This window comes from Fringilla coelebs (assembly GCF_963513975.1).
Source record: "Fringilla coelebs genome assembly, chromosome: 5".
Lineage (NCBI taxonomy): Eukaryota > Metazoa > Chordata > Aves > Passeriformes > Fringillidae > Fringilla > Fringilla coelebs.
Window position 1 is genome coordinate 18,322,191 of NC_140033.1, and position 13,079 is coordinate 18,335,269.

The following is a 13,079-nucleotide window of genomic DNA, read 5'->3' on the forward strand; positions in this document are numbered from 1 at the left end:
ACAGTGATTTGAAGGCTTTGTTAATGTCCCTTTCCCCTTATACTGCATTTCAACACTCTCTGTTTATTTTTTTTTTCTGGTCCATACTTCCTTTCAGAGACAATCAATATTCCTGTGAGATTGTAGTCCTAAAATAACAGGACTACATTTAATTACTTTGTGTGAAAGTTCAGGATAGTTCAATTGGGTAAATTATAAACCAAAAGAAAATACTTGTTTTGCCTTGAGACACAGTAACAGAAATCCAGCTTACTCCTAATCCTGTACTACTCCTAATAAAACCAAAGATCAACATAGAGAAATCAGTTAAGGTGGGGCACATAAATCCTGATCCGTCAGAAGAGCCGAAAATGTTTTTGTAAGAGTCTCAGCAATTTTTGCTCTCAGTTGTCAGCTATTACTTATCTTACTTTCATAACAATCTTACAATTCTCTTTTTAACATTAATGATGCCAATACACCTCATAGAAAAACATACAGTGTTCCTACTTCTAATAAAAGTGGGGCTTTTTTACTTATTCTCTGCTTTCTACACAAGTATTGCATTTCAAATGTTTTCTTAATTTCAGACATAACAAACATGCCATATTTGCAGAAAGAGAAACTAAAGATGAAAGCAAATATTTATACACTTTTAATGCCAGCTTCCATTTAATAGAGCAGTACTTGCATGAATGGCATTTTAATAAAGCAGATTACACTGTATCTCAGTGTATACTTTTAAAATACTGTAGATCAAATATTTCATATCACACTCTATTTCCCTCCAAGTATATAGCTACAATACCGTAGTTTCACAGCATTTTTAAATAATGTGAATATTGACATTGGCTAATAAGCAAAGATTTTTTAAATCCCTCTTTTGACACATAAGATCAAGAGGCTACACAAAAACAATGCTATTTGGACTAGAGAATCAGGCATTCAAAAAGAAAACATGTAGTTTTCCCAGCTAACATTGTAACAGTTCTGCTTCAAATACCTGTCCTGATTGCTGAATACGGTAACAGTTATAAGGGACAAGGATGAGCAGCAGCAGATTTAAAAAAAAAAAAAACCCACAAGAAATTGAGCACAGCCAGGGCAAGATAACTGACAGAGAGAAGCAGCTAGATTTAGACTGCCAAGACAACCCTAAAAGTTAGGATTTCCTTACATGAAAATTCTGGACCTGCAGTCTAAACAAAATCCTTCTAGGTTTTGGTGTTTTGGTTTTGTTTCTTTTTTTTTTGGGGGGGGGGGGGGGGGGGGGGTGGTGGTGTGGGAGAGAATCTCTGTACTAAGCAAAATTCACCATTACAAATCCCTAGTGGCATATACTATACTTCAAGAACAAATTTGCCCTTTAACTAGCTGGTAGCAGGGGGAGGCTACTTTCTGACTACCATTTGCCAAGAGGAGCAGGTACTGTCCATCTCTCCCATACAGTGGAAAAGTTTTAGATGTCCTTTCCCACTCCCCTCCCTACATGGCACAGCTCCTCTGGCACTTCCCAGGAACACAACTTTTAGATGTTCCCCATTTCTACCTTTAAACAATCAAAAAACCCAGAAAACAAACAAAAAAGCCCACCAAAACCAGGAAAATAAAAAAAGCTAGTGAGTATGAACAGTACAGTGTAAGCCACGTTCAAGAGTTTGCTATTTCAGTAAGAACTGAATGGAATTTTCAAGTAAAGAAACAACACATCTCTCTAGCCAGGTCTGACATCCATCCTCCAGGCATAAGAGTTCCCTGCTAGTCCCATACATTATTACCAGTGCTAAGCAAGTTACAAGTCAGCATTGACAGCACTGAAAACTGAAACCACCTTAAGGCTCCAAGATGAACTACCACACCTTTGGAAGTAGATACTCAGGTATAGGCTTTCCAAAATACCTAGGCAACAGGACAGATATAGGCCCAGCATTAAAAATAAATTACAAAAAAGGAGAGAAAAAAAAAAAAGAGGCAGGGAAGTAAGTATTTATCTCCTATCATCAGTGGATCAATGGTCAGCAACTTCTGATCTGGACCCCTAAATCAGTAGTTCACAGATGAAATTCTGAGAGATCATATAATTAGATTATAAATGACCTAGAGAATTACACTATCTATATAATTTAACTGCAAAAAGCTTAGAATATGAGATCTGTGTAAGAAATTCTGGTCAAAGTCATTCAAGGCAGTAGCACAGAAACTCAACCTAAGGTAAGCTGATCCACGAATTCATAAACTACAGAAGTTGTGTAGAAATTATCAAGTATGCTGTTCCACACCCAGTCTTTTTAAAACATCCTGAACATTAGAATCATTGCTTTGGAAAACGGAATTATTAAAAACTGTGTTACTAAAATGCTCAGTCATTCATACACTCTCACTATCCAGAAAAGGATACAAATCCTTCTCCTTAAACTGAACATAAATTGCAAGATGGGTTTCCTCAAGCTTCACCAGATGTACTCAGAGGCTGCATCCAGCACGTACTTTCCTCCACTATGATCTTCATATTTGTACACTCTTCCAACTACCAACTCTGAAGATCCAGCAATATGCTAAGGAGGCATACAGCCTAGGTATTAAGAAAGCAATCCAAACCAAGAATCTCCATGCGTGCCTCAATTTCCAAAGATGTTGAAAACATACTAAAATCAAATTCTTCAGGTAAAAAAGCACTAGTATTTAAACATGGAGTGTATATATTTAATATCTAGTAACTTCAATAGCTTATTTGCTCTTCCTCAAGGCCTCTGAAAAATCATCCCTCAGGGAAAAAAAGAGTATTTAAAAAACAGATTAGAGAACAATAATATAAATGAAGACTACTGTGAAATGATCCAAATAATTTTTTAATACTTTATGGGTAGGTACTTAATCTCTACAGAAATACAAGAGTGTTTCCTAAACAGACAAAAACTGAAGAACAGTCAAAGAAAACTGGACAACTTTGGTTCTAAAACCAGAGATTTGGGTCTGCAGTGTAATCACTTTTCCTTTTAATATGCCCATTTGTTTCACTTTTAATTTGGGGATCAGTTTTCTAGGACTGAACGTATTCACATGACAATGAATGCTTAAGCAAGGGTCTCTCTCAGCCAGAGACAAACAATATATAATAAAGCTCAACTTTAAAGTACCTTTAAACGGTACACTTTTTACACTAATGACATACAGCATAGGAATTGTACTTGTTTCTAGAAATATGAAGAGATGCATAAATAGAAGAATGCTGAATTTCTCTGCAGTCTTGAAAAGAAAGTAAATCATTAACATGAAAAAAAAAAAAAGAATCAAATGTCTTGGATTTCTGCTCCTGGCACCTAATGGCTATTTTAAAAAAAGCCATCTGATGATAGCATCTTTTTAGGATCTGCTTTTCTTAAAAGTTGCCGATGGAATGAGCTGCCAGAGGCACAACTAAGAACATACTTTCCAACCCTCAACTCTTAGTTCACGTCCCAAAAAAAGCAAAACAAAAAAACACTACACTATCAATTGGGATTATCCTAATTAAGAGAAAGCCAAACTTTTTTACACCAACTTCCCTCTTCCATGGACAGTAGTTCCCGTTAAAATACCAGTATTAGTTTGCCTACTGTCAACTAAAGTTATTCTGCAGTGCATCACTAAACAAAAAAAAAATTTTACCAAGCCAATCCTAACATAGAACAGAGCAATCAATCTGATGTTTGCAAACATCGCATGGGAGCTGAAGGCTATTTGTCAAAGTCAGTCAATAAGTAGCTTCTTGCATTAACAAAACTTATTACAGGAAAGAACTGCAGTCTCTAAACACATATTTATTTAGATTAATTTAACCACCTTTAATTGCTCCCTACCTGAGACTTGTGAGTCAGCTATTTAAAAGGTATCGCATTATATTAAAAGCCCTCACTTCTGTGCATGCAGAGTCCAGTCACAGGACAGGAAATGAGCCTGCACATGGAACTGGTGCCTATTTGAGAAACTTTCCAAACTACTGCTCTTAAATTAGTAAGAATTTAATTCAAGAGGTAAACAAATATGCTAGTGTTGTAAACATACAAACATAAATTTCAGAAACACCTCTGGAGAAGTTATTCTGCTACACAAGGAAAACACTTCCTTGAAGGCTTTTTGAAAAACTCACATAGCTATTACACTACAAGCTTATTCTTAATGTGAGATAAACAAGATTCAAAACTTACATACACAATTATAATTTTCATTTTGGATTTCTTAAAATGAGAAAAGAAGCTCAGAATCCAAAATTACAAATAAAGATAATTTTGAGCTTGGATTTTTTCTTTAATATGAAGATCAGCTGCATCTACTATTCTGAATTTAGGGTTAATTCTTAGAAGTACAATGGATGACAAGTGAAAACACAATGTAACTTAGTCTGACAAAAAAACTCAAACCAAATGTTCTGAGGACAAGACAGATCACTTGATCACTCAGTAATTTCTCTGAGGAAGTTACTTCATTTTTAATGCAACTCCACAGAAGTGCAATGTACATAACTAACAGCAGTTCTCTGAAAAAGGCCTTTAAAGAAAGCATGTAAAAAACATACAAAAACTTCAAGGTGACATCTAAAAGCATTGGTTGAAAATTAAGTAGATTAAATAAAGTAAAGGTTTCTCATATTTTGATGGTTTGCTTACCTCTGGGGGGGAATATAAGGAGCAGATACTGTTGGCATAACTGTACAGGGTTCAACCACTGTTTTCTTGGCTTTTTTTGTCTTTTTCCTGATTTTTGATGTAGACCTAGCAGTTCTGACTGATCCCTCCTTTCTGCAAACACCGTTTTTGATTTCAGCTTCTCCATAAATATTGAGCGGTCTCCGTGTGCAACCCGGTGGAGTATGTACATCGCAATAGGCAGTCTTTTTCACAGAGAACGTTGTTCCACTGCCAGTTAGTTCTTTCACAGGTTCCATTTTCATATATAGACCAGCCTTTTGAGCACACGTCACATGGAATGCAGTATAGCAGTTTGCTTTGTGGCACTGGATGCAGGCACCAACACCTTTCTGTTTACAGAGGTAGCATGTTAACTTCCATCTGGCTGGGGGAATGTTCCTGACACCATCAATTGGCTCAATAAAAACCGTATTGGCAAATCCAACTTCTGGAATCCACAGAGCACACACCACGTGTCCCCAACGATCATCATCTGTCTTTTTAAAGGCACCTCCCTTGTTTGGGCACAGCACACAGTCTACAGGCCGAGAGCGGGACTGCAAACAGTGTCTGCAGAGCCACTGGCCCTCAGGTATATATGGCACCCCATAGCATTCCTGATGTACTGCTAAATTACACATATCACAAAACAGGATCACATTGCTGTTCTGACATTCACCATCCATGCATATACAACACACTGCATCTTCATCAATTAAAGACTGATGATCACCCTGTTTTTGGTTCTCACAATAAGACTCTTTTTCAAACCTATCCATAAGGAATTCAAACATATTTTGGGAAACAACTGACACTCCATCACTTTTCCGCTTATCATTGATCAATTCTAACCATGCATAATCTTCTTCATCCATGTCATACTCAACTTCGTTATCAAGTTCTTCTGCTGACTTCTCAATAAATTTGTAATAAATTGGAGGTCTCCGAGGAGCTGAAGGGGGACTGTATTCAACAATCCGTACTTTTGGTTCTGGAAGAGGCGCTGTAGTAGCAGGTATACCATGTGAGCTCGGAAGAGCTTCATTTTTCTTTTTCACTTTGTTATTTTTATGGCGTTTGCTTCTTAGACAAACTGGTGGCCTTTCGCTATTTTCTTTATTGCTGTTGCATTCACTCATTTCCTGGGCAGTAAGATCATCTTCTAATATAATTTCTAAAGGATCAAAGATACTGATCCTATGCAGGCGACCTTCAATTTCTATTTCAACCATCCTTTGAGCTTGAGCGTACGTCAAGGTTTCTCGTGTCGGGGAGTGCTTAATACTGCATGGGGAAGAAGAATGCCTTGCTGCCGATACTCGATGGCATCTTCCTTTTCTCCTCATTTGGTAATGTTTACCTAAAATTAGAGCAACAGTTAATACTATGAACTTCAAATAATCATATTAAAATATTAGTTTTACTGTAGTAAGGGAAAAACCTTTGGTTCTACAGCCCTCTATGCATATATTTAACTAAAAGTAAACAAAGCCAAAAGCCTGTCACTCTTACTCAACAGGACTGCTCAGTTTCATACAAGTTTAACCTGAAGATCAATACATCTTCTAAATAACAGCTTCCCTGAGTAAACACAACTATACAAAATCCTTGCTAGAAACCCTCTAGAAGCACTGTTGGCAAGACCACTGCGTGAGAACAAAACCAATTCAGATGTGTCACAGATTAAAAAAAAAATGCATGCTACTCTGTAAGAAAACCTTTAATACAATACTTAACACCTATGGGGCGCCAGCAGTTTAAAAATTTCTGCAACAGCAACAGATTATATCCTCTAGACCTCTCTTCAAAAGAACTAATGCAATTGTGAAAGAAAAATGAGTTTCCTCTGAATTTTTTCCAGTGCAATTTGAAACACTCATGTTATCAACTAAACTACTATAGCTATATTTAAAAGCTAGAAAAGCACACATAGATCCACATTTGGTAAGTGGGCAGTTTGACAGCCCTATAGGTTTTTTTACTTTTCTCAATCCTTAGTGAGCCCGTTATTCTTCACAGCATGACAAGAACATGACAGAACTCTTAGTGCCCAATGTGGTGCAGTATGGACTGCAACTAGTAAATATTTCACCTGTAAAGCAGATTTGACTTAGGGCCAAAACATGTTCCCTGCTTTTAAGTACACACAGTCTTCTCCTTCAACAGATTCTTCAGGAGCTGTTCTCAAACCAACTGCTGATAAATAAAAATCTTCCTGTTTACAAACCCAGTCCCAAGCTCTTTAAAATAATTTTAAAGTTTATAACCTACTGCAAAAAGATCCCATACCATACAAAAAAGATACCTTTCTCCCCCCACTCCAAAGCCCCATGACTAGGATGGTCACAAAACTTCGAAGTTAAAAGCTTCCATACATACTCATGCCTTCTGACATCTTTACACTGGGTGGGGCTTTTCTCCTATAAGGGTCGAAAATATTATAAACATGACTGACATTGTCAAGTTTAAAATTCTATTCCACTCCTTCCTTCTTCCCAATAAATCATTAATAAATAGCATCATTCAACCTCAGGTACATAAAAACCCCTTGATCTTTAATCACTGCATAAAGTATTATTAGGGCCTCACCATTTCAACTCTGCATTTTGAGTCAGGGCTAGTCACTATAACACAACTAGTGTTAGCATGTATTGCCAAAATAGTGGAGAAACAGAGAAATCAAAACACAACTGCTGTGAAAGACCAGTATACCTATTTTAGGAAGAAAACAGCAAGAACTGAACAACTAACTACATTAATTACTCCATGCTGCTTGCCATTTGCTTAAGTCTATGATGACAATTTCTAAAGACCTCAAAGTACTGAAGGAACTGCTTTCACAGGAAGACTACTAGATCACTAACCCTAAGACTAGTTCCCAAAAGGCTCTGATCTGTCTGTTCTCACAAACAGACTCTATTTTCATAATCTAAGCTAGTTTTATTATTCATGTGAGAACTGTGGTTCTCATAAATCTGACTTTTACACAACTCATTCTTAACCCTTATTACTAGTTTCTATACCAAACAGCAAGACAACAGTCAATGTTTAATTACGACAGATCTCTGTTCCGCTCTTTATAAACAACAAAAGAATATAAAAGGTTCCATTTCTTCAAACAACTTTGGAAGAAGCATTTAATAATTAAATTCTGTAAAACAACACAGGATTAAATCATACTAGTTTCTTAACTGCAGAAAACAGTTTAAAGAACTAATACTGCCAAAGAAGGTCCAACCACTAAAACATAACAGTAATTTCACCAAAACTAAAAATTAGTTTCCAGTTTCAATACAGATTTTTTAATTCAGAGACCCAAATGTATCACAATCGCCCTGATTTCTGTTATTGAGAACAAGTAACGATGGATTCTTCAGCTAAAACACACTGATGTGTCCATGTACAGCAACTTATTACAGACCAGAATGACATTACTTGTCAATCAAGAAACAAGGTTTACAGCATGTTTTACCATTGAAATGCATTTCAATTCTGTCTAGAAGCAAAAGCCTGCTTTGGTACTTTTAATGCCCCTTCCTACATTTTAGCTGGTCAGAAAAAATACAGAGGAAGGGATGAGAGGTGACCTTCAGAAATCAAAAACATGGGTAACTTGTCCACACTACCTTAGCCCAGTATCACAGAAAAACATATTAATGCTATGTTTCCAAGCTCTCCACCCCACTCTGTTCCCAAGATTCTCAAGTCTGGCTTCAGGCAAGAATTAAAAATAGGAAGAAAATACTCAAAAGCCCAAGATCTTTAATCTTGCTTAAAGATTTAGGACGGCTGTTAAAAAAGTAAAATGAACTGTAGGAACCAGACTGATAAAAAAAATGATTGACCTAGCACCTAAGTATACTGTAATACTCAACAGTAAATACAGCTGACTTAGGAAGGAAGTTACAGTCTCAAACACAGAATGAATACCCTACAAATAAAATGTAATGCACACAGAATCGAAACTGGTAGTACTCAGGCCGAATTTCATGCAAATTTAGCGTGAATTACTTAAATGCCCCAGAGGCCAAAGCAGTGTTTTGTGTCTCCAAAATTCTTCTGTTCGCAAATGTTCTATAAATACTCCAGATGAAGACCAGAGTTCTGCATAGCAAATTCATGACCCACAACTGGTTTGCTTTTCCTACGCAATTATCAGCTAGCATTTCTGCCTCCTACCCCCCTGCCCCCCTTCCCAGTATCCTGTAGATCAATAGGAATGAGGACCAAGATGTGAATTTGAAGCATAAAATAAGACAAGTTTCCATTCAATGACCACAAAGATACTGCACTAACCGCACACAAAATTATTTTGATGCACTTCTGTTAGCACTGTCCTGCCCACAAAAACTGCGGGATGTAAACCAGGAAAGTTATCCACAGCTCTCATCTCCTAGAATTGCATCAGCTACTTGGGAAGGAAATCACCAGCAGACGTTTTTCCTTCCCATAGCAGAAGTACATGGAGATAGCTGCTGTGAAATACGTGGTATGAGGCAAAAATAAAATTTTTCAAAAAGCTATTTATCAAGGTGAAGGACAGCTAAAACTAACACGAAAGGTACAGTACCATATACTTCTAAATGACAATCTCTGCCCTAGTTACCTTCCTCCTCTTCAAATAAACTGTCTTTAGTCCCTGGACCCCTGCTCAATGGATTAGGGAATTCCACTCTCAATGGCACTTTCATGCAGACCATTAAAAAGAGAAAGACACAGGAATACTCTTTAGTCCTAGACAATGAGGGACGGTAAGCAAACAGTGCTTAAACGCACACCACCCGCCGCTTCAGCCGCGCAGCAGGAGCGATTCCCCGGGGCACGGCGCAGAGCGGTGGCTCACGGAGCCCAGCGAACGTGCGCGGGCATGGCCAAGACACGCGGGACCACCAGAGCCGTTCTCTCCCGGCCCGGCGGAAAAAGCCCACCGACGCCAGATCCCGCGGCCATCCCGGAATCCTGCCTCCCGCGCGCGGCTGCCCACGCCCCCGGGCCCGCCCTCGCCGGTGCCGCGCCAACACTTCCTGCCCACGCCCAGGGAGCCTCCAACGCGCTCCCTCCCCTCCCGCCGATGGTTCCTGCCCGGCGCGGCGCTCCCCCCTCCCGGCCCCCGGCAGGATGGTTCCTGCCCGGGCCCATCATCTCCAGCCCTTCCCAACAGTCACTCCCTCCCCGCCGCGAAAATACTCGGCCCACAAATATGGCGGCTGACAAAACAGCTCCAGCGGCGCCCTCCCTCCCTCCCCCAGACCGCCGCGCTCGCCTCGCCTCTCCGCCCGCCTGCCACTGCCCTCCCCCGCAGGCTACCGTGCCCAGTCCGCCCTGCTCCTTCCCCCATGCCGCCCTCGCGTCCCGCTGCGGCGGGACCCGCCGGCTCCCGGCCCCGCAGCCCCCGCCCGCCCGTCCCCGCCGCCCACCCGGCCATACTCACGCTGTGGGAGCCGCCAAGGAGCGGCTGACAGACCTCCCGCTCCGCCGCTGCGGCCGACGCTCGGCCGGGTTAATGGCGGAGGCCCCGCCGGTGCTGCCGCCTGGCCCCGCGTCCGGCAGCCGCGGGCGGCCGAGCGGGCGCTACGAGGGCCGCGCTGCCCGCGGCGGTCACCCGGCGCTGGGTGCGGGGCTGCTGCTGCCGCCGGGCGCGGCGCATTCGTGAGGCGCGGCGCGCGTCGCCGTCCGGCTGCGGGCTCGGCGCTCGGCTCCCGGGGCTGAGCGGCTCCCCTCCCCCCGCGGCACAAACAATGCGGCTTCACCACAGCGCTGCGCCGACGGGGGGGAGGAGGAGAGGCGGGCGAGGAGGGAGGGAGCGAGCGAGCGAGGGAAGGGACGTGAGGGCGCCAGGCACCGCCCAGCCCCGCCGCTCCCGCCGCTCCCGCCGCCGCGGGGCGGGGCCTGCGCGCCGCCGCTCCCCGCGCCCGGGGCCGGCACCGGCCGCGCTCGGGGCGGGAACGCGCTGGCCCTGAGACCGCCGCGCTCCCGCTCGGACCGGCCGGGCCCGAGCCTGCAGCCGCCGCGCGTCCCTGGTACAACGTTGGAACGGCCCAGCGCGGGGGCCAGGAAACGGATGGAGGAGGGACGCGGCTCGTTACAAAACCAAGGCTAAAAAGTTGAAGCGACTGGTATTTATTATCGCTTTGGGGGGGAAGTCCAAGCTCAAGATTCTTTACGTAGAAAATGTGCTTTAAAGTCAGCTCTTTCGTGGTCTCTGGGTCAAGCTGCTGCTTGTAGATTAACTGATAATAGCCTTACAATTTGACAGAGAAAAAGGTTATTTCTGGCTTCCCCTACAAAGGACACCCTTTGTTAGGTATTATTTTTAGACAGCCATTACAGCCATATTCGAGAACTGGAGGATTTTACTGCAATACATTTCTTCAAGGCAGCTGCACCCACATACTTAGAAAACAACGTTTTAGCTGGCCCACCCTAACACAAACACTTGCCTGTACTGATCATCCAGAGCAAGTCCTGCACATAGTAAAAAGCAAGTGATTGAGAGTAGGTGTGATTCTTTTTACCCATCAGTATTTTGCATCCACTCAGCTAAATTGCTGCAAAACAACTTACCAATTCATTGTTATGTTTTCTCTAGCAGTAAGATGTTTCCTTGCCTCAAAAACCAGTTGGTCCTACAATAAATATATGACTAGGGAATCAGAAATAGATACACCTGTTATTACTTATAGAAAGTTAATTAAGGTCCAGAGAGATTAGCAACTAGGCTGTGGAAATCTTGTAGAATATGAAAAATACTTTTCTTTTTTCCTCATCAGGGACCATTTAGCACACTGACCTCTGAACAAAACACAAGCTATTAAAGCAGCTAACACTCATGCAGTCCACTCAGCGTAGGAATAGATCCTTAGGCTCACACACACAAAGTACCTTCGACTTCTAATATAACAAAGTTTGTACAAACTATCTAGTCATTTGTGTACTTGCCTGTGAGGGACTATTCTCCAGTTAAATTGTTTTAGTAATCCTGCCACCAGTCTCAGAAGTCTTACAACATGCTGATGTAAGTTAGTGTTGTTGCACTGGAATACAACCTGTGATAGAAACGTATTTAAGAGCAAGTATCATACCATATCATGTACATTAATGTGCAGAGTATTAAAATGAATAGAAATAATGTCAAAAACTTAATAAGATTATTATAAGGAAGTATGTTGGTTTATCTTTTAAGGGATAATTTCCGTGTATCTGCTCTGTAGCTGTACAAATACTTTTTAAGTGGACACAAGTTTTCCACAGAAACCTTGAGGGTGTCCACATTCTAATGTGTCTGACACACAGCAAGTCTGGCTTTTTTCCAGTTTCTTTTTTCTGCCAGGTGGGCTACAGCATTCCATAGTCCCTGGACATCCCTTTCATAATGTGGTATTCCTTTCTGGTATTTGCACCATTTGACCACTGTTCTGTAATTTAAACTCATGAGCCTAGATTCTTCCAGTTACTCTCAGTAAGAAGGTGGTGTGCGGAGTTTTCGCTCTGGAGCATCCAGGCTAGGACACAGACCTCATGCCATTCCTTCATACGGTATTTCAGAGTAACAGCACAAAGATCAGGGCTCAACAAAACCTCTGTATTAGGAGTCTTAGACTTCTAAATAATTACCAATTGATCTTATGGCAGGCTACCAGAGCAGGATGCTCAACCTCTCCATTTTAAGTATTAGTACATTAGCCCATGTAGAACAGTATGTAGTATTGTCTGGGGCATCTGACCAGTCCTCAGCACATGTGCCAATAACCTCAAAGATCTGTTACCTTCATCTTTTCCACCTCACAAGCGAGACATGGTTACTCAAAATAATACAATTCTACTAGCATATGGTTCAATTTCAAGCCATAAATAAGAAGCCTTCTGATCCCTAGTTTGATGGCAACAGACCCCTCAGCACCTTTTTTCACACCAGTTCAACATGTACAAGGGGCTTCAGTCCCAGTCCTTCAGAATTCTCACAGCCCTACCTGGCAGCATCACACTGTTAAACAAGTTGCCAATGCTGACTCACTCTGCATGGAAAACTTCACAGAAGGAGGATCTTCTGCCTACCAGCTTTCACCTCCACTAGTTGTCAAATTCTCATTAGAATCACTGCAAGAAAAATCACGCAAAGAAACACAATCACTATTTATCTGCCTCGGTGTCCTCCTCTATTTTCTCATAGAATCAAACTTCATGAGACACATTTCTATGTTTCTAAAGTGTTATCAACTTTGCTTTGCAGATTAATAAAAGTGAACTCAAGACTCACTGCAGCAGTAAATACTGGCAGAGGTACTGACCTACTTTGGATGCAACTTTGTAACCCTCTCCTAGCCCGGACAGCTGGCTGTTGAAGGGACAAGAAAGAATCAGAACTCACTCCTCACTCCTTAGAACCTGCAACAATCTGGATTTCGAGAAAGGTTTTGGACTGCCATAACATAC

The 13,079-nt window shown here is 41.6% G+C and overlaps 1 protein-coding gene across 3 annotated transcripts in view; it reads right to left on the bottom strand.

The window, feature by feature from the left end:
- BRD1 (bromodomain containing 1) overlaps positions 1 to 10,396 on the bottom strand; it is a 57,555-nt gene extending 47,159 nt beyond the window's left edge. For 2 of the 3 annotated variants that reach the window (XM_084206771.1, XM_084206772.1), the window contains exons 1-2: positions 10,078 to 10,208; positions 4,626 to 6,006 (exon numbers count right to left, since the gene is read on the bottom strand). In XM_084206771.1, coding sequence (XP_084062897.1) covers positions 4,626 to 5,992 — 1,367 coding nt within the window. In that variant the 5' untranslated portion in view covers positions 5,993 to 6,006; positions 10,078 to 10,208. Of the gene's footprint in view, positions 1 to 4,625; positions 6,007 to 10,077 lie in introns of all 3 variants that reach the window. The other variant, XM_084206770.1, reaches the window with a different exon arrangement.
- Between the last annotated feature and the right edge of the window lie 2,683 nt (positions 10,397 to 13,079).